At 40.5% G+C, this 23,566-nt stretch overlaps 1 protein-coding gene across 1 annotated transcript; it reads left to right on the forward strand.

Annotated features, from left to right (window-relative positions):
• Positions 1-23,532, forward strand: zgc:154058 (uncharacterized protein LOC795538 homolog). The gene is made up of 8 exons (XM_034203825.1): positions 1-251; positions 1,095-1,324; positions 6,518-6,565; positions 6,895-6,981; positions 8,149-8,216; positions 15,438-15,565; positions 19,425-19,602; positions 20,435-23,532. The coding sequence occupies exons 2-8, from the start codon at positions 1,260-1,262 to the stop codon at positions 20,695-20,697; spliced, it is 837 nt and encodes a 278-aa protein (XP_034059716.1). The 5' UTR covers positions 1-251; positions 1,095-1,259; the 3' UTR covers positions 20,698-23,532.
• The last annotated feature ends 34 nt before the right edge of the window (positions 23,533-23,566 follow it).

Genomic DNA, 23,566 nt, shown 5'->3' on the forward strand with positions numbered 1-23,566 from the left:
GATACTGTGGAGTGTCTCGTGGCGGCGATGCAACGAAACCGACTGAGAGCGAGCCTCCCCCTTCGATTCAAAGCGAAACACGGAAAACGGGATTCAGTTGTTCGGGAAAGAAAATGCAGGATTAATATATAAAACAAGTTTAATTGCGTCCCGTCTGTGTGGAATATTTTTCGGCTTCCAGAGGTGTGTTCGGCGTACTCAAAGTTACCAAAAAGCTGCAAAAAACGTACTAGTGAACACTGAGACAGAAGGTGAGTAGTCACTGGTTTTCTTTTGATGTTCGTCGTTGTTGCTAGCTAGACCCTTGAAGGTGAGCAGCTTTTAGCATGTGTCATGAGAAGGGATGCAGTTTACCAAACATTACATTTAATTACACATATTAGTTTAATATAGTAAAACCACATTTTAGGTAAATGGCAGGTAAAAGTCCTGCATTTACAGATTTTCTTCCAAGTAAAAGTACAACTAAATTGACTTAGAATAGCAAAAGTACAAAATACACACATAATGACTAATCTCAGAATCCTATATTTGTAATGCATACTTTTTTTGTAGTATATATACTGGGCAGCCTAATCAACTATAGGATATCATCATTTATTGAAAATATTTTGTATTAGTACAATATGTTCCTCTTAGTTGTAGGGAAGTAGAATTAAAATAACATACATGTTGGTATTCAAATAAGGCACATGTACCTGGAAAAGTGTACTAATTGAGTCAATGTTACACATCACCAACGATGTATTAGAATGACAAGCCATCATCGTTATTAAATCAGACAGTCAAATACAGTTAAACTTCCGAAAAACAACTTTTTTAAAATCTTGAATAGGATAACCTACCTTGATAGGTTTAGTCCACAACAACATTGTACAGCTCCACCAATTAGAAGACATCTCCAGAAACAGGTTAACAGATGTAAAGCCCTACTTTTTTGTCTTTATATATTAAATTGCTGTATGCTTTACATACACATGCTAGGGAGACTTGCTCTGATTTCTCTAACTGGCAGAGCTTGATGAAGATTGCTTTCTAATCATTAGGTGAAGGTACTGACCTTACTCATTTCTCCCCCTCTTCTCGTTCCCCAGCATAAAGGACACACCTGTCCATCTACTATCCTCTATCTTTAAGAAAATGTCGGTGGCAATGCAGATGTCAGCCACACTCAGTTAAATGTTAGTACTACTTGAGCAGATATTGCACGGCTGGCCGAAGAGGAAAAAGAAGAAAGTGGCTGCTCAAGGTGCTGGAAGATGTCTCTCTGGATGATACTGCCCGTTAGCCTCCCAGTTTTGACCATCACTGGGATATGGGTAGTGTAAGTAGGACATTTCCTTAAAATCTGTTTTCTAAAACTCAAATCAAACACAACCAAGTATCTTTTCAAGTCGGCTGCAACTGAAAAAGTGTGTTCAATGCTGTGCTGCCTTGGTAGAGAGTGATGCTCAGTGCAAGTTTATTTTACGTCAAGTATGATATATCGCTTACTTATATAACAGCTTTGTAATCGTTTCTGCCAAACCAATACAGTAACTGTTTTACCAAAAGTAAAAGAAACACTAGTTTCAATTCTGCATTGTAACCCACAAGATTTTGAAAGAGACACATTTGGCCAGTAGCACGGTTTTATTAAATTCAACCAGGCACAAAGATAACACCTTATCCCTGACAGATTTATAACACTTTTGCAGGGAGGAACAATACACAATGTATTCATGTGCAATGGTGTAATAAAGCACATTTGGCCCGCTATCGCACTCTTTTAATAGCTTAATAGAGCCATAAACCTGATTTAACACACACTTGTTCTGCCCGCATACACATTGGCCAATTTAGTTTTATACAAATATAGGACTTCTGCATATATCTTTCTTAATAAATATATCAGTGTACATAACAAATAACAGAATATCATCACAATTAAAATGATATTTGAACAAATTATCTTTGACATAGACTACATGCAGTGATACCCAGGCCTTAATAGAACAAATTATAAATCTTGTTTATGTTGAGTCTAAAACCTTTTGATACCTCAGCCTCTGAGAGCAACACTGCATATTTACGCTGAATTCCTGGGAGTCATGGCGATTGCATGTTTAACGCTCTCCAGGAAGGATCTGAGATTATCACCGCTCTTTTAAAGAGAGACTTGCAGGTTTGCAGTATATCTGTCTGCAGTATGGTATCTGAGCGTATGTAGTAGAGAGGAAGGAGTGATTACCTTCTTGCTATGTTTTGGGCTGACAGCTCTCTCCTCTCTGCTCTGTTTCTATGGGAGAAGGAATGCTCACCCCAAAGGGGAGAGGGACAGATGGCCTAATTCCAGATTGTAGCGGTCTATGTTGAGTTGCTTGGGGAGTTTTCAGTCTAATCAGATGCCAAAGCTGAGACCAATTACTAGTGTTTGTGAACATGGCTGCTTCACAGTCTAATCAGGTGTGTGTTCAGGTGTGCAGGGCTTTGCAGATAAGACATGGTTGAGCTGCTGATGTTGCTTTAGACTGTAGACTGTTTGCTTCACAGTCAGACAAATACAAAGTTAGAGTACATGCAGGTGAAAATCAGTGCTAGCTGTGCCCATTTTGTTCTTGTTTTGACAATTGTTTCTGAGGTAGTAAGATATCTGAGCTAAGATGCCAAATGCTGCCTAGTGTCAGTCCCTTTTTAAACCCGTTTCCTTCCCGTTACCTCGACAATGGTGCCTTGTTTCTAAGAGCAGTCAAGGGTCCTTTTCAAGACCGGAGGAATGTCAAAGGATGTGACTACGATGTGAGGGTCTAAGGATAGAGGGTGTCGTTTTTCTCATACTGATATTCTGAACAATCTGTGCTGTTGTATTTGCTGTAAAGTGTCTCTACTGTAGGCTATTTTTTATTATATGTACAGCACTTTGTCTCGACCAAAAATCGTTTATAAATGTGCTATATAAATAAAACTTGAACTCCCTCTTTCACTGTGGGCGAATGGGTGGGAGTAAGGTAAATATTGGAGGGCGGTCATAGAGAGCGTAAGCAGAACTTTCACTCGGCATCTGGAGGCCATGCAGGCAGAAGAAGATTTCTGCCCACCCAGGATCTTTGATTCTTCTCCTGAGTTAGGAGTTAAGCAGTTTTGCTTTAGTTTTAATAGTACTGTACATTTTAGGCGCTACAGCAAACAGCCAGAGAAGCGATTGGAGCTTACTACTAAAATGAATTCACAGTTTGTGCATCACACCCTTTCCTGTGGTTTCTGATATGTTGTTTTTTTGCACAGTGTTATGGGAATTCTAACTGTCAATAAAAGTCCTTATCCTAAATAAAACAACATGGCTTTTTCCACCTATATTTTGCTCAGAGGCATGCAATTAGAGTTTACTACCACTGCTGAGCTTCGATAGAGGTCTAATTATGTAAACAAACCTATTATTACTTAGACTCCCCCGAGCGCAGAAGGCACCAGTTCAGTTTCACATAGTGCTAAAAAAGACCGCTCTATTTAGAAATGTCCCAGAAAGGCCCTGCTGCTGTTTTTATATTTGGAAGCTGACCAAACAAAAAAAGTTTCCTTGGAAGTTGTGGAAAATGTGATCACTTCAGCAGGCTGCAGTTACTTTTCCTATATCTTTCCCCCTTGGTAAGTTAGTATCATTGTATTGGAGCACTGGAACCTTCTACCTGATGGCGGTGGGCTTCCTCGCTGCATTATGCAAGAGTAGCATACCTTTCACATGCCACTCGTGCCTCCCTCTTCCCTTAGTCAATACCCAAACAAATAATGTCATCTTCATTCAATTATGCCTTTCACTTGCTCACACTTGAGTCTGAAACAGTGAAGATTAGGAAGCCACAAATAGACACTCCAACATGTTGATTTTCTCCCAGTAATTATTTATCTTAGGTTGGACTTGATATCTATTGGTGTTAAGTCCCATTAATGGCTTTTTTAGTAATAATTGTAGTTTAACTTGACGTGTAGGATATTATGATATATATATATATAGTGTAGTGTAATACAGTGCAGAGCGGATGACTGTGAAATAATGCCAAATTGAATACTTAACACAAGCTTTCACGTGTAAAAGAAAATGCATTAATTTATAAAGTACCAAAATAACAGATCTATTATAACCAGGGGTGCACATAACTTTTTTGCCCTGGTTCTCAAAGGAGCACCTGGAGATGTTGCTTGGCGCTCATCCTTAAAATGAAATAAACCGTAACTTTTGAGGGGGTCTTGACTTTATTTGCCAGACACACGGCACTGAACACACATGCAGAGGTGAACACAGAACACACATGCAGAGGTGAACACAAGACAACATTAGCACGACCAGTAATCCTACAAGCTGTCATCACTACCCTCCTGACTGTTCTCCTCTCTGTCTTCCTCTCTGTCAGACATGGTAGCTGATGATGTAGGCCTACTACTTTCTCTCTGGTTGAGTCTGCGATTAGCTGCTTGCATCCAAAAGTCAACAGCTGGTTTTGGGTCGAAAGTCTCTGTTGTCTTCTTAGAAAAGTGGATGTAATCAAATAAGTATGTGAACATAACCAATAGCCTACCATAGCCAATAACAAATGAATGTAACTTATTTTATTTGTGTTGTTCATTCATATCTTATTTTACCTTAACATTTATTTATTTATGCATTTTTTTTTTATCTCCAGTTTTAAAGGATATTTTTGGTTACTGTCCTATAGTATACATTGGAATGATTTAAAACCTGTTTATCCCAATAATTACAAAGGAGTGCCTTGGAAATATGTGTTTACATAAATTGTGACCAAACCGTTTGAACTTAGACTAAGAGTCCTTTACCTCACTGAGCTGTAGTTAACTTATCAGCCTCTCAGTCTGACTGGAGAGGACTCTCCCTCCACATTATTGTAGAAACATCTTCTTCTTATCTCCGTTAGAGCAGCTAGCACAGCACCAGATTATAATAACAACAGCGCTGGTACCACCCTCCCTCTCTCCCCTCGCTCACTCGCATTTTGTCTGTGAGCTGCGGGCGCCAGATAAGCCAACATCCCCCATTTTCATCACTTACAGCGCCCATCGTACAGGGCAAATGAAACGTGTAACCGGGGTGAAAAGGGTGCTACATTTACTTAATTGTGAATATTGTTACATCAAGGCCGAAAATTAGGATGAGCCCCAATGGTCAAAATGGTTTTTTCCCTCCCAGAACTGCCAGAGCAGCACCTCCCCAGATCTGGCGCCCTAGGCGAACATCTAGCCAGTGCTACGGGCCGGCCCTGAGTTCATATCATGGTTCATATGCAACTCGCAAATATCTTTCTCTCTCTCTCATCTCTCCTCTCTCCTCTCTTTTCTCTTTTCTCTTCTCTCTCTCCTTCTCAATGTTGGTACGCAAATGCGCTTTGTTTCAAATGACCCGGTGCTCTTTTTTTGGCGGAGGTGCGCACCAGTTATGTGCAGCCCTGATTATAACCATATGCTGTAGTGGATTGGGGGGGGGGACTTATTTACCTGATATTTCTAGTTATGTACCCACAACTATAATATAATTGTAACTATATATCTGTGTGGTACTAAAGCGTCAGACCTTGCACTCTAAAGTTTGACACTCAAATTTCACTCATCAATTTGCATATTATAAACACCACCATTTGTAACTCATATAATAGGTCTTGCTTCCAATAAATATAGTCTTACTTGTCTTTATGTGTGTTGACACGAGGGCCTGTGCTTGTTAGTGTCTTTTGGGGAGCAGGTGTGTGCGCGTTTATGATATCACTCCGTCGTTCAAAGAGTGATTTGGATACTATCGACCCTGGAAACATTTGTAACTGGTATTTAACCTCCTACTGAACCAGGACTGCTTTCATAAATCTGGATAGATAGTCTCTGTGTCTGTCTCTGACCGTCTGTCTTCCCATCTTTCTTCTAGCAGTTAAAAATATTATTTTTTATCAGTGTTGACAGCATGTGTAGCAATAGCGAGGGGATAAGGTGACAATTGCTTTTCCTTCCAGAGTTTCCCTTTTCGTCCCTCCAGTGCTGACATGTCCATCTTGAAACACAACATGGAGGATGACGTTGATCCAAAAGTACACTTATACCAATATATCTTCAATAATATGTGTTTCTATCTTTTGATCTTCTGGCCATTGACCTCAGTGGATGTCGGTGGTCAGTGACCTGACTAAACATCACTGTTGGGTATCAGCAGTTATTAAACCAGTTGTGAAAAACAAACCAGTTTTTTGACCTCCGAGTCCTCGATAGAGAGATAAGAACAATCGAATGTCAGGTCGTCTGACCCTACAGGTTTAACAAAATCAGTGGAAGGTCAGACTGGCAGGATATGATCAAATGACATTTTGGTAGTAAAAGTGTAGTCATGGGCTATGTTACTAAGCCAACAGTGTAGATTCCACTGTTATTTGCGTATTATTAGAACCTTATTCTAAATGTTTTACTCTTTGACTCACTTGAGACGATTTACAATATACCAACATTGTTTATTTTTTCCCGGCTAATCATACTATTTATATTTCAGGTACGCCATGGCCCTGTACAATCAACATGTCTGCCCTGTGGATAACTGGTATGTTGATCAATTATACTGCATGCTGCTTTATTTGACCTCTGATGATCCCACAAACTCAATCCTTGCCATCTGGTGATATGTTGTGGTCCCTGTTTTTCTTCGTCATTTTCATTATTTTACAAATTAACTATTTATTCCAAACTTACTAAGAACAAATGTGATAGTAATTATTCGAAATGCGTCTGCAATTGGTGATTTAACAGCAGGAATAAAGTTGTACTAATATTTCTAAAGCTTGAATAAATGTGATTGTTCAACAACTGTTTGCTTATAAATATTACCTTTTTATTGTGTGCACAAATGAGCATGTATGTTTGATGTTCCAGGTTGTACAACCAATCATGTGAAGAGGATCTGTATTTGCAGAGCGGGCCAACCTTGTGCTGCACGCTAGACAATGTACCTCTCATAAGGTCAGTGAGACTCCCACTCACACCCCCCCCCCCACCTCTATCTGTCTCTTTTCTGTCTCCTTTTTCTCATTTCTGTCTGGTAGTTAAAAAACAGGAACACTGTCCCATTGTTTAACCTCACCCTTGTCGGCACATTGTTGATAAAAAGACGAGTGAGCTCGAAGGAGATGGTTCTCCTGAGTGTGTGTCTGTGTGTCTATGTGTGCATTCTGAAAATAACTCAGGGCTGAGTATCCTGCCTGCCACCGTGGCAGTTCAGAGGCGAAGCATTGGTCTGCACTTTACCAAATAAACACACACACAGGCGTCGGCTTACATTTGGGCGGAAATCTAGACACTCCCGCTCTTTTGTGCAGCTTTTATTCAAACTGGGCTTTCATCATCAAAGGCCAATTGTATAATCTGAATACTTTGGTTTATCAAATCTGGAGCAAATAGTTAGAGAAGGCCATCAAAAAAAATCACCATCTTGACACAATGCGCAAGATTATGTCAACGGAAATATTAAGTAGGCCTCAAACTATTTATGTACCTATACGTAACATCAGAGATGTTGCTAACCATCCTCACCAATGCAGTGCTGCTGTTGATCTGTAATTTGCAATTTAGTTGGAAGGTGAAAGAGATTAAAATGTTCCAGTTTTATAACTATATATTCAGCTACATCATATGCTGTTTGAGTAGGTCAGTAATTGACGGAAATCGAACTATGTCAAATCAAATCGACAAAATATACACAATCCTCAATCAAAATCCTAAATGCATCTCAGAATTGTTTCAAAGGCATGGGTGTGAGAATAAGCTTACTGAATTTGTGTGTGTGTGTGTGACCGCAGTCAGCTGAGGAGGCTTTGCATGAGGCAGGAGCTCGGGCACAGACGGCCTGTGTTTACTGTCTTCTGCTTTCCCCTCCTACAAACATTTACCATTCCTAGAGTGGAGTATTCAGTAGGTGAAAAGTCAAAGCCTTAATGGTGGTATATGAGGAAGTGTGCCCCCCATCCCCACACCACCCCCCCTTTTTCCTTTGTTGCATGGGCAGAACTACATATCTGACAACATTGCACAACACAGGAGATTAATTAGTGGTTCTGTTGCTGTGGACTGTGCGTAGGTTGTTGACAGTAGTCCTGTGATTTATTTCTGTGTACTACTGTGTTCTTGCAGTAAATGTGGGACTCTTCCCCCGGAGAGCTGCTTCTTCAGCCTGATCTGCAGCACAGGCTCATTCATGGGTAAGCATCATGTGCACACACAAACATTTTACATACATACATGAAGGCAGGGGAATATAGTGAAGTCCCATATCACAATGTTTGACATCAAAAAGCATATTGTGGGGTTTGCTATTGGTGCTTTTACAAACTATTTACACATTGGAATTTTGGATACATACCATCAGTAATGGGGATGTAATAATTAATAACAAAGTCTGTGTCATCTTCAAAATGTTTGCTTTTTGAGACAAGCTGGCAAAACACAAACATATTCAGGTTACTATTATATCAAAAGGAAACTGGCTAATCCTCACAATTCAAACCTGGAACAATCATCATTTTTTTATCATAAATTAACTATCAAATAATTGAAATTCTGTTGATCGACTGATGGTTTTATTACTATATATAATATCCAATCCAAAGTAGATAAATATAGGATACATGAGTAATGAGAAGCATCGCTTTCTTTTATAAGGTATTCATTAAAAAAAATATAAATCGGTTCTGCAGAAGTGACTAGTTTCTTGTCTTGTTGGTACTAAATGTAGTTTTTATGAACAGTTATTTTGCCTAAGTTGAGACTGAGAGTAGCATTAGTTTTGTTTCCCTTTTAAGAATGCCAGTCTGTGCAAAACATATAACCACACTGACCAAAAGCCAGTGAAAACCTTGCATGTTGTCATATCTAAATAAAGGGGGAGGTAAAAGGACAACAACATACGCTTCAGAATGTTTTATGTTTTATACATGCTGAGTGTGTATTTTCAAAGGGACAAGGGAAACATGCATGATATGAAAGTGAGGGAATGAGCGCCCGTGTGCAGGTCTGTATGTTTTTTGTGAGTCTACACATGCTGTTCCCTGTGTTAACTGCCTGCCTGACTATCCTGATCCAGTTAATGTTTCCCAGCTGTGGCTTAGACATGTTCAGTGTGTGTATACACTTATATAAAGCGGGGGATAGGTCCCTTTGCCTAGTTTGTCTTCTCATCAGGAGCCTGCGTGCCTTCAGCAGCTATTTAAGGCCTGTGTGATCGGCCGGTTGTGGACTGTTGCTTCTGAAAGGCAAGCAGAGAAAGACTCATGATGAGACCATGATCCTCAAAATAAGCTGTATGCTGTGTGTTTTTGACATCTTAATTACAGCTATGCTCTTTGGCTGTGACAAGAATAGGGGAGCCTTTCTCTGTGTATGTGTGTGTTTATATAGAGTGAGGCTGTGCGTGAGAGATCCAGGCAGCAGACGGTTGCAGCTCAGTGTGAAGGCCTGCTCAGGCAGCAGTGAAAGTCTCACATTGGAGCAGCTCTGTTAGCAACCCATGACCCCTGAACCACAGCAGGTCGCCCCTGTGCACATAAAGGTGTTTGTGTAAGAGAAAGACAGGTAGGCTAAGCACTGCACTGTGAAAAACAAAAAATTGAATTTCCGTATCCAGCACTTGGTGTTGCTTATTTGAAGCTAATGCTCTAGCACTTAAAATGGTTTGTCTTATTGCAAGATTATTGCTGTTTTAAGTTATTCATAGTTGATTCCTCTATAAGTTGCACGGTTAAAAGCGTGAGCTAAATGAAATGTAATGTGATATGATAATGCTGTTAAGTATACAAAAATGTAGAAAATCGATTTAGAAAAGTTAGGTGGCGACTTAAAGGGGACCTATCATGCAAAATGCACTTTGTGATGTCTTTTATACATAAATATGTGTCTCCGGAACTCACGCAGCGTCAGAAAATAAAACCCTCTCTTTTCCTCCGTATCCAAATCTTTTTAAAACGAGTGGATACAGATTTCCATCCGAACTGACGTGTCCATCAGTGGTGACGTCGGCGGACCCACAGAAAGTTGCTATCAGAAACAATGCCTGACGTGTTTTGGACGTCTTTGTTTACATTAGCAAGCCTCGCTAACACTCAGAGCTAACCTGTACTGGAGAGCACATGTGTTTTTAAAAAGCAGGAAATAAAAAAAGGAACTCACCTTGTGATAAACCTGCAAGAGAAAAAGCATTTGAGCTCCATACTGTTTCAGAAATAATCCTTGACGTGGTTTAAACAGGATGGCGTTTTATCACAACCGAATTTAACTTTATCTCTGGTAGAATTCTGATCAGGCATTAGCTCTGCCTCCTCTTCTTCATTTTTTTCAAGCTAAGGACCCAAAATCTGCGTTTCTCTAACAGGGCTGCAAAAGAGGGGTTTGAGCAATATGAGGCATGGCTACAATGGGCGATCTGTTTGGTATTTTGAAAAAAAAACTTCACAGACATGTTTTGTATAGGTATGGCCCTACAATATATTTTTCAAATATAGCATGATAGGTCCACTTTAATGTATCTGACGAACAATTTGGCATTTCAGTGCATAAAGCTTAACAAAAACAACACAATATTGTATATTTCCTGTCTTTAATGTTAACTCTGAATTGATTTAAGTGTAATTCTGTTCTTAGTAAGTGTGTTCAGATCAGAGCTATAAATGGTGTGCTTTAAAAAAGAGAAGTCTGGAAGTACTATGTCATGGTGACACCATTGTTACTTATTTGTTATTTACGATGCGACAAATCTGCCATGATATATCGGCGTAACTGATCCATCAGTCTCGTTCTGAAGTAGAAAAAGTTTAACTTTAAAGTGCACCTGTTGTTGCACCTAGAAATAAGATCCGTCCTTTTTTGCTGGACATGTACTGTAGGTTGCGACATATCCTTTAAATCAGTCTTTGAGCACATTTGTTCCCCATCCATCAGTTTTATGATACTCAGTTTCTGACAGGCATGTAACATCACGGCTACTTTTGAGAACTATATATCTTTGTGTTATGTGAAGGCATTGTATTGTTATATAAACAATGGTTTGAGTTTTTGGGCGGCAGAAAAAACATGTCTTTAAAACATCTCTTTATTTACATTGAATTATACAGGTATACTTAACAAAAAATCACTGTATATTATTTAAAATGTAATAATTTACTCTACTTTGGTCCTGCTGTTTTCATCCAGTCCCACACCAGCAGGCAAATGTCTAAAACTGTAAACATTACTAAAAATAATGTTGATCAGAGTTTCCCACACATAGAATATACTTTACTTGGGCGGGCCGCCCAGGTATATTAACGGCCGCCCAAGTATATATATATATATTTTAATATAATTATTATTATTAATTTTTTTTTATTCGTCCGTGACCACGACGCCATCTGCGATCGATTAACTCGTGGACACTGATCCCTCGCTCTACGCCTCCTGTACCCAGTCCCGGACTGGCCATCGGGAGGACCGGGGGGTTTCCTGATGGCCTGGCCTGTTAAGTGGCCTGCCTCACACAGGGTGACTGGCTGTCTACATGATGTGGCCTGCCGACATGGCCACTGTCATACAGATCATAAATCAAAGCCCTTGATTGGTCTCTGTGTGTCATTCAAGCTCGGGATAACCTCAGCTCAGGTGAGGCAAAGGACTCTCTGAGTGTTTAGATAGTTAACTTAGTCTAAGTTCTCAGTGGGTCTCAAACGGTTTGGTCACCATTTATGTAAACACATATTTCCATTTGAGAGGGTAGTGATTAGTAAAATATGCATGATACAAAATAAAAAGTTAACTAGGTGAAAAAAGGTAAGATACACTTTTAAAACTTGTTGAGAGCTAAAACTAGTCTTTGCTGCTGCCTCAAAGAGGAGAGGGAGGAGAGGAGGGAGACAGGAGAGGCTGATTCAGGAGCACAGACACACTCACAACTAAATGAACCAAAAATAAATAAATAAACAAGTTTCAGTGTTTTTTTCATATTGGAAATGGTATGTTATTGGTTATGGCCATGATTTTATGATTATTGAAATGTATACAGTTCTGTTTCATATAGGTGTTTCCATATATCTAGGCTCTTTATTTTCCCCTCAAAGTGCACCAGATTGATGCATTTAACTCCAAAATAAAAAATAAAAACCTTACCAGACCCCCCTAGAGGATTTGAGGTCCACCCCCACTTAAAATCACATGGATAGGTTCCTAAATACATTTACCATTTTTTATTTTTTTTTAAATAGTAACCCATGTCCATATGTTTATTTGTGGGTAGTACCTGCCTGTACCTGTTCGCTCTGCCATCGCGTGAAGGGTCTGCTAACAAGCGACCAACAGAAAGGTTAATGTTAATGTTGTTGCATGTCACCTCAACCCCCCCCCGCTACCACCCCCCCCCCCCCCCCCAAGTATATTTCAGATCTGTGGGAAACACTGTTGATTATACAAAGGTTCAAATCTAAAACCAAAAATAGAAGAAAACATAGGAATTAATTCTGAATACAGCTACAAAAATGAGGGCTTCCTTGGGATTATTAAACATTTTCTTTACTGTCAAGTGAGTCTGATCTCGGCGTGTGTTAATACCTGTTGTAAAGCAAGTTATTAAGGCTCTACAAAAGCGGGCTAAGCAGTCGTGGCATGTGGCTATACAAGAGGCTATTGTAAATAACTAGTGTTTAGCTTCTTAGCCTATTGATGTATGTCTCGCTTTGTGCCTGCTACAGTCGGCTCAGAGGTTCACTTTTATCTGGGATATCTTGCACTCCCTGAACTGCACATTGCCTCATAATTATACTTCTCGTTTTTATTCCAGGCAGTTCCCACCTCCTGGCCAGTGTACACACTCTGTTTCAAAGACAATGCATGTTTTCTTTCTCAGCGTGTTCCTGTGGGAGAGAATGCAGCCATTTGGTTGGGTTGAACCATATGTACTTGAGGGGACAGCAGGGTTTATTTAACTGCAAGGTGTGGTGTGGCTGACGGGACTTTAGTGGGAATATGCACTGGCACCGTTTGCTAACGTCTATGTGCGATTGCATAAACCAGTCTGTGTTTGTGGCAGCAGGGTTGTGCATCAGTTACCGTAAGTCCACGTTGTTGAGAGGTGACTTCCACGGAAGAGTAGCATTGGTGGGTTTGAGCCAAGCTTTTCCCCTCTGGGCTTCCTGAGTTCAGAGAAAAGGAGTGGGCGTCTGTGTGGAAGGAGATCAAAGCTTAGCAATGGCAATATGTAAACTGATTCCTTCTGTTGACAACACAATCAAATTGCCAACATCTAAATATAGTCCACACGTTTCTTTGATCAAGGCACGAGGCCAGCACCTTGCATGATAGCTTTGCCACCATCAGTGTATTAAGATGTATGTGAATAGATGATTGGAGTCAAATGATATAGTGCTGTGTCTGGTAAGGTAGAAAGGCAGTATACAAATGTATCACAGCAGCTTGTCCTAACTGTCTGATGCCAGGTGGGGGTCAGCCATGCTGCTGACTCTTCAGACATGTAACCTTTATGCTGTGACTCATCATCACGACATGCATCCTCCAAAAGTTATTCCAGAAAACAGAATGTGCCTCAAAGGTTACAGAGCACAAATAAAGCCTAAGCATGAAGGATTTCTCCATAGAGTAATGGGAACATGTTCTTCCATGCCTTTAACCTTCAGGCCGAGCTTACATCAGTTTAGAGAAACGACTTGATGCCAGCCAGTTCAAGCACGCTCATTTGTAATGATGAAAACTCATTTGTTTCAATAGAGAACATCCACAGCCAACCAGTCTGCAGCAATTGGACGAAGAAGCTGTAATCTAATGAAATAAACGGTGTACTTTCTTGTCCCTTCAGCGCTACATTGTTTTCTACATAAAAAAAACGAGTAGGAAAAAAACAGACTAGATTGTTTCCGCGCCTGGAGACACTGCTGTGTGTTTTTCCATGATTGTAATTTAAATCACTCTGCCTAGAAGATTCTTAGTGCAGAGGGAAAACAAACAACAGCACTCACGCAAAAGCTGAGGCTTGAGGATCTGAACAAACATAACATTGTTATACATTTTTATAACATAATATAATTATTGGTAATACTGTGGCACCAGATACACATAAACATTCCATCTGTTGCATTGTATGTAACATTTTGTATCTGTTTTGCCGAATAAATACATTAATATAATGGGATTATTTTCATTTACTGTGAAAAACACACATACTAGCTAAAATGACTGTTGGATTACAATTAATCCTATATTCCAAAATATCATAAAGTATACTCATTGTACTTTCTTGGCAGTTTGTAGAAGAAAGTCATGCCGTTTTCACACTTTGTACTAACAGGATATTACTCAAAACTTCTTGAAATCTGTCGTTTTACTATGTGACCGTTATGTCCACAAAGAGACGTTGGCTTAGAGCCCGACGGGCCACAGTGTATCCAAACCCTGACTCATGGAGACAAAGCTTGACATTGTTAAGTCCTGCACTGATGTTTTTTTCCCTCTCTGTGACCACGGTTTCCATTTTATTCTCATTTGGCAGCACAGAACGTCTTAGAGCCCGTCTCTCACACAGATGCTGACCGATTTAAAACAACAGTTTAGTCTCCAAGAAAATATATGAGCGTCAGGTCAAGACACGAAGGGCTCCCTGTTCCCCTCTGAATGTCTCCGCCTCGTCTTTTCCCCTCGCCCCCTTTGCCCCGCTTTCACCAAGCCCAGTCAGCCCTCGTGAAGCACCATCCGTGAGGAGCTAACAAAGAGACACCAAGCGGGGGTCAGCTCCTCCGTGCACCAACAATACCCCCAGTCACAGCCCATTAGCACATCCGCAGTCATCTGTCCCATACACTGTACTTCGTTTCCCCTCTTCTTTTAATCTCATGCAAGATTTAGACCAACCCCCACCCATTTAGCGTTCTCACTTTCCCGCCATTTCCTGTCTTTTTAATCAGCTCCCAAGCAAGTCTTGTGTTTTTTGGCTAATGTGCTAGTGTTTGAAATACATTGAAGCCAGGCACGGTGAAATAAGATAAGATAAGATGGACTTTTATTAATCCCTCGTGGGGAAATTGTTTCTCTGCATTTGACCCATCCTAGTGTTAGGAGCAGTGTGCTGCCATTTTGAACGGCGCCCGAGGAGCAGTGTGGGGAACGGTGCCTTGCTCAGGGACACCTCGGTAGCACTTGGTCTTGCCGGGACTTGAACTGGTGACCTTCCAGTTGCCAAGCCAAGTCCCTATCGACTTCGCCACCGCCCCAATAATAACGCACAATACCAACAGTGTGAAGTGGACTTTTCCAGAAACAGCATAACCTGTTATCCCTCACAGCGGTTCACTGTTCTACTAGTGTAGTGATTTATGTAGTAACCTGTATAATTCATCAGATCCACCCATCACTGACTCATCTTGTTTTTGTCTCGTTTTGTTTCTCTTCTGTAGTTATGGTGATCGTGCTGCTCCGCTACGCCCACGTCATTGAGAAGCACCAACATTGTGTTCTCAACACGGCGAGTCTCTCCACAGGCTGGATCTGTGCCGCTGGACTCATGATGGTGGGCAACTTCCAGGTACGAGGGTCCAGTTTACCTTCATCACACAGACATAACATGCAATTCCAAATATAGAAAATGATGAAAAGATGAAATAACAGGAAAGTTATATGATACCACAAGGGAAATATAGATTAGTAAAATGACTCTCAAAGTGTGAGTCAGAGTTGATTAGAAAGTTAAAGATCCTGACTGTGACAGCATGTGTTAAGATTTGTGCTTTAGCCTTAGGTGGTTTTTACATCATTTTAAGGTGACTTTTTTGTTGTTTTGCTTTGTCACATGTGGTGACCTTAGTTTTAAGAATATTATGATGGCTATTCTTCATTGCACATGGCAGAATTATTGTCAATACAAAGTAACCGTTAGTTTGCAGCCCAGAAGAAAACTGCCTGTCATTGAAATGTCTCAATTATTTCTCAATGACATTCAGGCCTGTGTCCATGACTCAGCTTGTTTAATTTGCTTTAATCTTCCTCAAATGACACTATTCCTCGTCCCCTCTTTATCACGTGCACGCATACACAGATACACACACAAAAACAATTTGTATCTAAGATTAGATGTACATTCAGGTGTTTTTAAAGTTCTACTGCTCTCTCCGGTAGTTAAAGTGAGGAAAACTGACTTGAATTCCTCTCCTGTAGATATTTGTTCTTTGGAAAATAATTTCATGAAGTTAAAATATTTGGAGCACTGGCTCGATGCCCAGACTACAAGTAGCTTTGATGACATCCTTGGTATTTTTGTAAGTTTGGGAGGGGAGGCTCAGAGACAAAATAGACACGGTTTTATTTTTTGATAAAAGGCTGGATACGTTAATGTTGTTAACATTCAGGTTTTGTCCTTCAAATTGGAAAAGACTGTTAAATAGTTCACTGTTTATGGTAAATAATTTGGGAGAGATACGAGAAGGGAGCAAACAGGTTACTAACACATGTGGGCCTTTTGAATTACCAAAAGACATACCAGTTCTGAAAGAAATTCACTGTTAAAGTTCCTGTTTTTGAATGAAAACATTCCTCAGTATAAAGCAGAATAAATGTTCCTTGAGTGTATCAGATGTCATTGTTATTGTATATATCTCTGACATTTTATAGACTTAAAGATTAACCGTTGAATCTGTAAATGAATCACTAGTTAAAAAATCTATAGGGGCAACTCTGTGTCTCTTTATGATCAGACTGAGCTCATGCTGTTTGTAAGGTGTGGCAGAAGCACTCTTAACTAAATGTTGTCTATGGATGATATGACATCTTACAGTAGTTAAACAATGTTTGTCTAGAGGCCACTGTGTCCTGAGGAAGATGGAGACAAACAATAGCCTTAGAGGTGTGTGTGTGAGTGTGAGAGGTTTGCAGTGGTAGTTTGTTTGAGAATGCTCAAAGGTCGTCTTCACCTTCTTCCCGCTTCTCCTTTGGGGCCTCCGCTCTGCAGAGCTGGGAGGAATTATACGGGAAGAGCCAGGGGGAAGTGAGTCATCAGGTCTGGCCATGCATGGAGAGGAGCAGGGCAGACAGGGTGTGTGAGGCTGAGGCCCTCTGTAACCAATCACAGGCCTCGCTCACAGACATCACATCGCTTATAGTGGAGGCATTCCAGTGGGATGGAAATAGAGATGTCATTGAAGATGAATACACTTTTTAAACCACATGACAACAGAAATTCTGTTGGCAAAATCAAGCCCAGGCTCAAAAGAATAATGACACGGCATCCCCTGGCAAACATTGGAGAGTCAGAGGAGAGAACAGCAGCCAAAATCTGATGAACTCAACAGAGAAAAGGGAGAGAAAGTAGCAGAAACACAACACCTGGCATCATGTTGAGCGGTGGCAACGACTTCATGTAGCTGTGGGTTACGTAAAGGCTTTGGCAGAGCAGATGTGGTGCGGCCACTGGGGCTGTTCCTGTCAGGTGGTCTGATGGTTTGGGCAGAGAAGCACATAACTAGATGATGGAAAAGCACATCGCTGCCAGACAGAGGTCCACGAGAGGGACGCGGCTAGTTCATGAGCTGCAGTCAGGAGGAGGAGAGAGAGGAAGATGACGTACAGATGATGCTGACTGTCGGTGCCGTTCAAGTGCATCCTAAAGGAGTGCGGTCCGTTTAAGAAATATTGATTTTTGAAAAGCACTGATGGTTGTGTAAAGTATTAGAAACAATGTCCAAGGAATCATGGCTAACATTTGAAAGCATATGTTATGTGCATGAATATGTCTCTGGTGATTATAGATATAAATGTCATATAGGCACTTATTCAGGACCCCCTTTTTGTCCGTCTGCTTGAATAGCTTTTGCAATATGTGGTTGTGAAATCTCTGTTACAGATGGCGGCAGCCGTTTGGTTCAGCAGGTGTGTTTTCAACGGTCAAGTCAAAAGAGTTTCACTTTTGGTTCAATTTCCAGAAAATGAAAACTGACGCTGGAAGAGAGCTGGATGTCTGTTGGGCTTGTTCCCACATGTACTGCATCCTCACACATCAGATTATCCTGCACACACTCTGTATTACATTACAGTGACACACACACACACACACACATTTAGATGATCATATGTCTATTGATTTTTTATATTGACAGGATCAATGTATTTAATAAAATGTGGTACCAATACTTTAACAAAATGACAGAACCAGGCAAACTCTGGTGATTTATAGCTGCAGTAGGTTTCAGCAGTGACAGATGAAGGCAGATGCTCAGAGATGTGTAGTTTCCCATGAACAAATGTTGCCATATTGAGAGCATACTAAAGTGTGAAAACCTCCATACAAAAGAACAGCAAAGGTTTACTGTGATGCCGCGACGGCTCATTAAGCCATCAGGTAATGACTACGATTAGTGATATCATCTGTGACACCAGGCAGCACACAAGCAGTACAAACCCCTGAGGAGTGTTGGATTATTTAAATATACTGTCTATGCCTAATCTGCTGGTTATATTCTTGAGAATAAAGTTGTTTGATATATTAAACATCTGAAAAGGAAACATTCTGCAAAAAACAAAACGTGAGTTAAAACCAGAAGTTGCCAGAAGGAGAACAGAGCATATGGTTGTTATTGCATGTGTGTGTTTTTCCATTACTGTGTACAGTGAGTAACAGATTGGCAGTACACTCAGACCCTGCAGTGCCAGTTTGATGTAGTTCCTGTAAATGGAGATGCAGTTGAAAAAATAGGATTTTGTGACAGCCACTTTAGTATGAAAGCTAAAACAATAAACTGCTGTTTGAGCAAAGGCATGTGGAAAAATGTGTGAAAGAGCTTGCTGTGATTTATATTCCACTCCTGTAAAAATAAGACTAATGGTGTGTGCGTTTTTTTCATATTGATTGTATGGATAACTTACTTTCAAGGATTAGCCTACTGCACAGGAATGTTCAGTATGTACTCACCAGTATTTACCGATTCATCATCAGCCAAAAAACCCCTGTAATTTGGCTGAATTACTGTGTGTGTGTGTGTGTGTGTGTGTGTGTGTGTGTGTGTGTGTGTGTGTGTGTGTGGTGTGTGTGGTGTGTGTGTGTGTGTGTGTGTGTGTGTGTGTGTGTGTGTGTGTGTGTGTGTGTGTGTGTGTGTGTGTGTGTGTGTGTGTGTGTGTGTGTGTGTGTGTGTGTGTGGCATTTTGTTGAGTCGCTACCCGCTAGCGCTTACTTTAAAGCATGCTCTCGTTTCCACGTATTCTTCTTTGAGCTTCTTACAAAAGAAGTCTAAGAAAGTATTACACAACAATAAATAATCCGACCCAACTGCCTGATGCAGAAGCTGTCTGATAGTTCCTACATGTCAGCTGCAGACTTTGTGTATACACTTTTTTCCCACCCATTTTTTATTTAACCACGTTTTATCTCCTCTTGTCTCCTTTCTTTTCTACACAAGGTGGATAATTCCAAAGTTCTCCACTATGTCGGAGCAGGCATCGCCTTCCCCACCAGCATGCTGTTTGTGTGCGTGCAGTCAGCTCTGACTTACCGACTGGCCAAGACCCAGGGGGAGTACAACGTGGCCCACCTGCGGCTCTGCATGACCCTGCTGGCCTTCGTAGCCTTGGTGCTCAGTATCCTCCAGCCACTGACAGATGGCAGCCTTCAAGGCCGTATAGTGCTTTAGCATAGAGCTTATTACTGCCACAGACATCAGGTCCGGTATTTAATGTCAAATAGTTTGTTATAGGCCTTTTTTAAGTCTTTTACAGCTTTACTTTGTGAGTAGACTCAAATGTTAATATATATGTTATGCTGCATGCTTTTAAACACAGTCATGGCTGTGAAAACGTGACATTTTGAGAAATATTATTAGTTAATTTCTTATATACCTTACACCAGGGGTAGCCCACATGTTAACTATCTTAGTAAGTACGATGTGATACTGAGTATATAAAGTGGGCACAGCATGTGGATTATATAAAAAGATTACCCGAATGTATACTACATAAACAAGAAAATCAAAAAATGCAATTGGAGCCTACGGGACATACCCAACTGCACCCAAAATGCATTGCAGCTCTTCAGGCTTTCCAATGTGGATGTATAGAAGCAGTCGACGTGGATAATGAATCATTGGATAAGATAAATACAAATGATGGCTAGTGACAATATTGTACAGTCAAGAGGAAAAATGTGAAAACTTCCATATTCTGTAAAAAATATTTAAAACTAAACTATTTAATAACATACAATTGCTCTAAAAAATTATATAGAACAAATATGTATTTGAGTGTAAGGGGTAGTGCTGATTTGTGAAAACGAAATCAGGTGGTGGTCCGATCTGATGCAGCCCTACTGAAAGTTGAAACAAGGAGTTTGAATCTGATCAATGTCAGCCTGTCTGCACATTGACTACATGTCTTCTCACCGCTCTGCTGTTGTTGACCTTAACCGTGTTCTCAGGTGGCGTGTTTTTCTGTCAGGAGAGCTTCGTCCTTCAACACGCGTCGGCCATCTTTGAATGGTTGTTCTGCGTCATCATCATGCTGTTTTACGGGACTTTTGCCTTTGAGTTTGCCGGCATGTCATCAGATACCATGGTGGTGCTGGCTCGAGGGACCCTGGGATCTGCTGGGAGAGAACACAAGGTGGATGCACTGGGACCCCTGGGAGGGCCCCTTCCTCACTCACACCCACACCAACCTGAAAACATGTCCATACTGTAGCCTGCTGGCTCACCTCGATGCCACACAGGTGGCTTGTATCATCCTTTCAAACTCTGGTTTTTGAATGAGTTTAATTATTCATTTCCAGCTCGTCTGAAGCTTTGAAATGAACCAGGCCAGTGCCGTTCATGGCAGAGTGGATTCTACTATTTCAGCCCCAGGGGTGGGGAGCGAAGCTTGTATTGTGCTCACATCAGAGCTCGGTGTCTCAAGAACTTTGTATTTTGCACATTGCACAAGTGTAAAACCAGACTTCCTCCCAACGTGACAAGTAAAAGAGTATTTTATCAATCAGATAAAGAAAATGTGCTGTTCCCCTCTGAGATATTGAAACATGTCTCAATAGTGGCCTTGGACCAGTTTCACTTCTGGTGACTTCCTGAAAGCATCATTATCTACGTAGAGGAGTGACGGCTGCTGGACGGCCGAGCTGGCAGCGTTACAGCAGAGAGACAGGGAGGAGAGAGAGAAGAGGGTGTGAGGGTGACAGCAAGGTCATGCTTGTCTTTCCCACGAGAGAATAGATGAATGCAAAACATTTAAAGAAACCATGTCAAAAAGAAAAGTAAAATAATGTCTTAGTCAATCCTGCATTAAGCAATACTTTTGTTATACAATTTAAATACATTTTATGTCAACAAATCCTTAGAATTAACATCATACTCCACGCTACATGTCTGCCTATATAGTTTTTTAAAATGAGCATCATCAACAAAATGATGTTTGAATAGCTACTCCACTTTGTTCCTGGATGCTTTGTGTGATGTACTGTGTCCTTATTCGAACCACCCCCAAAAGAAACATTAGATCTGGTGCCTCATTATGTCAAAACGTTATGACTTAAAACCTAAACTGTTGTCTCATCCCCGTTCTGTTGGGATAAATTAACCTCATATGTATTCAACTTCCGTTCTACCAAAGAACATAAAAGAAAGATGATACAGTGTCCAGAGGCCAAAGACGTACCAGCTAATTCAAGCCAGAGCACTGGGTTTATTGAGTTTAGTGAGCCGGCTTCACACGTGTTCCCAGCTCCTAGCAGCGCAGGTCTGCATCTCATTACTCCCCAACAAGGAGAAGCAGCACACTGTCACTGCCTTATGGACAAAGGGAAGAAGGTAGGGTTTGTAATGTTACTGAGATGCTCCGTTCTGCCTCATTGTTACTTTACAGCAGAATAAGCCAAATATCACTTTGCCTGTGGCATTGGTGCTAAAACACACAGGGCCTTATCTTGTCCCTGAGTTTATCTGTGTTTATGTTAACGTCTGATGAATGACATCTATAGGATGGTTATAGACGTCGACTGCTTATAGTGGAGAAGCAGGGACAGGAGGTAGCATGCTTGTGAGTGCCAGGAATACCAAAACGGATATAGCTACATTTAGATATGGCTCCCTGCTAATTGATCATTGATAATTGTATCTTCTAGTGCATTCTTTATTTAATTTGAGCCCCAAAATCATATATTTTTTAAGATTTTCAAATTTAATTTTGTATTCAATGTCTTTCTCTGACATGCTGTAATACAGAGTAAGGATTACTGTTTATATTTTGGGGAAATGTTCAACATCTCAGTTTAAAATGAACACACTCTGAGCTCTCTGGTGGAAAACCAGAGCAAGCAGTGATAGTGATAGTCAGTTAGTAGGCGTTATCAAAATATCAAACCACAACCCAGTATTCAAACTGTTTTACATCCTGTCACAGAAGGACTGCATATGAATACTGTCACAAAGGCTGAAGTGGAAAGCTTGCGCACGCTGCTACAGACACAACAGCAGACACACCTGTGATCTCTTGCTTCTCCCTACTGGTCAAACTGCTTATTGCAGGTGTTGAACCAGAGCTGTAATGTTGCTGCTCCGCTCACACGAGGTCTTGTTCTCTACTTGTAACATTTTCCACATTCAATCACCTCGAGGTTCATGCCAAATCAGCTCTTACTTTTACATTTGCAGTGGAGCAAATTCTTGAAGAGCACTTGAACTGGGCCTGTTCTTTAATTCAGCAGCGATCTTCAGTTGTCTACCAGGTATTACTTTGAAGTCAAACTTGACCATGTGACACTAGTTTTGCAATATGCATTCTTTTAAGTAAGTGTTATTGTCAAATGATGGTGCTGCTCATGTTGCTCTAGCAGGAAACATCTTTCATTACACATTAATGCATGGTAGCAAACTCTAGCCCTTGTTTGGATTTGAACACCACAAAAATCTCTTTTGTAAAATGTTCCTTAAGACTGATTGTCATTTTGCATCCTCTTCTTTCAATGTCATACTCTTCTTTCTGTCCTTGCTCCTTCTCATTTACTGATCTGTCTGAACTTTGCACTCAGGAAAGCGTTACGACACCAGCTGCATTGTTTGATTCACAGCAGAATGAACTCTGCTTGCTTCTGCCTTCTGTTGTTTTTTAAGGCATTTGTTCTATGACTATTTGTTATGTTTATATATGTTGTGTTATATAGGTGGTTAGCCACGATTTAATCGATTATTTTTGTTAATCCAGACTCAAGTTAAGCTTCAAAATAAACATTCCTGTATAGTAAGCTTTTGAGAATGCTTATACTGCTGATGATGGTTAAAGATCTGCAAGAAAAACTCACCCGTGTAATCAGTAGATCATCGGTGAGACTTTTCTGACAAACTAGCATCTGTAAAGCTCACAGAAATCTGTTACTCAATACCGTTGAAATGCGAAATGCTCCCTATGTGCCTTTTATATATTTTGATAATGAAAACCAAAGAGGTTTAGGTTGTAAATTATATTTTGATGAAAAGTCATATGATTGTGTGTGTATATATGCCTTAATGTTCAACAAATAAAAAGATTCCAAAAACAATCATTCTCTTTATGTAATGCAATT

This window comes from Gymnodraco acuticeps, unplaced genomic scaffold (assembly GCF_902827175.1).
Source record: "Gymnodraco acuticeps unplaced genomic scaffold, fGymAcu1.1, whole genome shotgun sequence".
In the NCBI taxonomy this organism is placed as follows: domain Eukaryota; kingdom Metazoa; phylum Chordata; class Actinopteri; order Perciformes; family Bathydraconidae; genus Gymnodraco; species Gymnodraco acuticeps.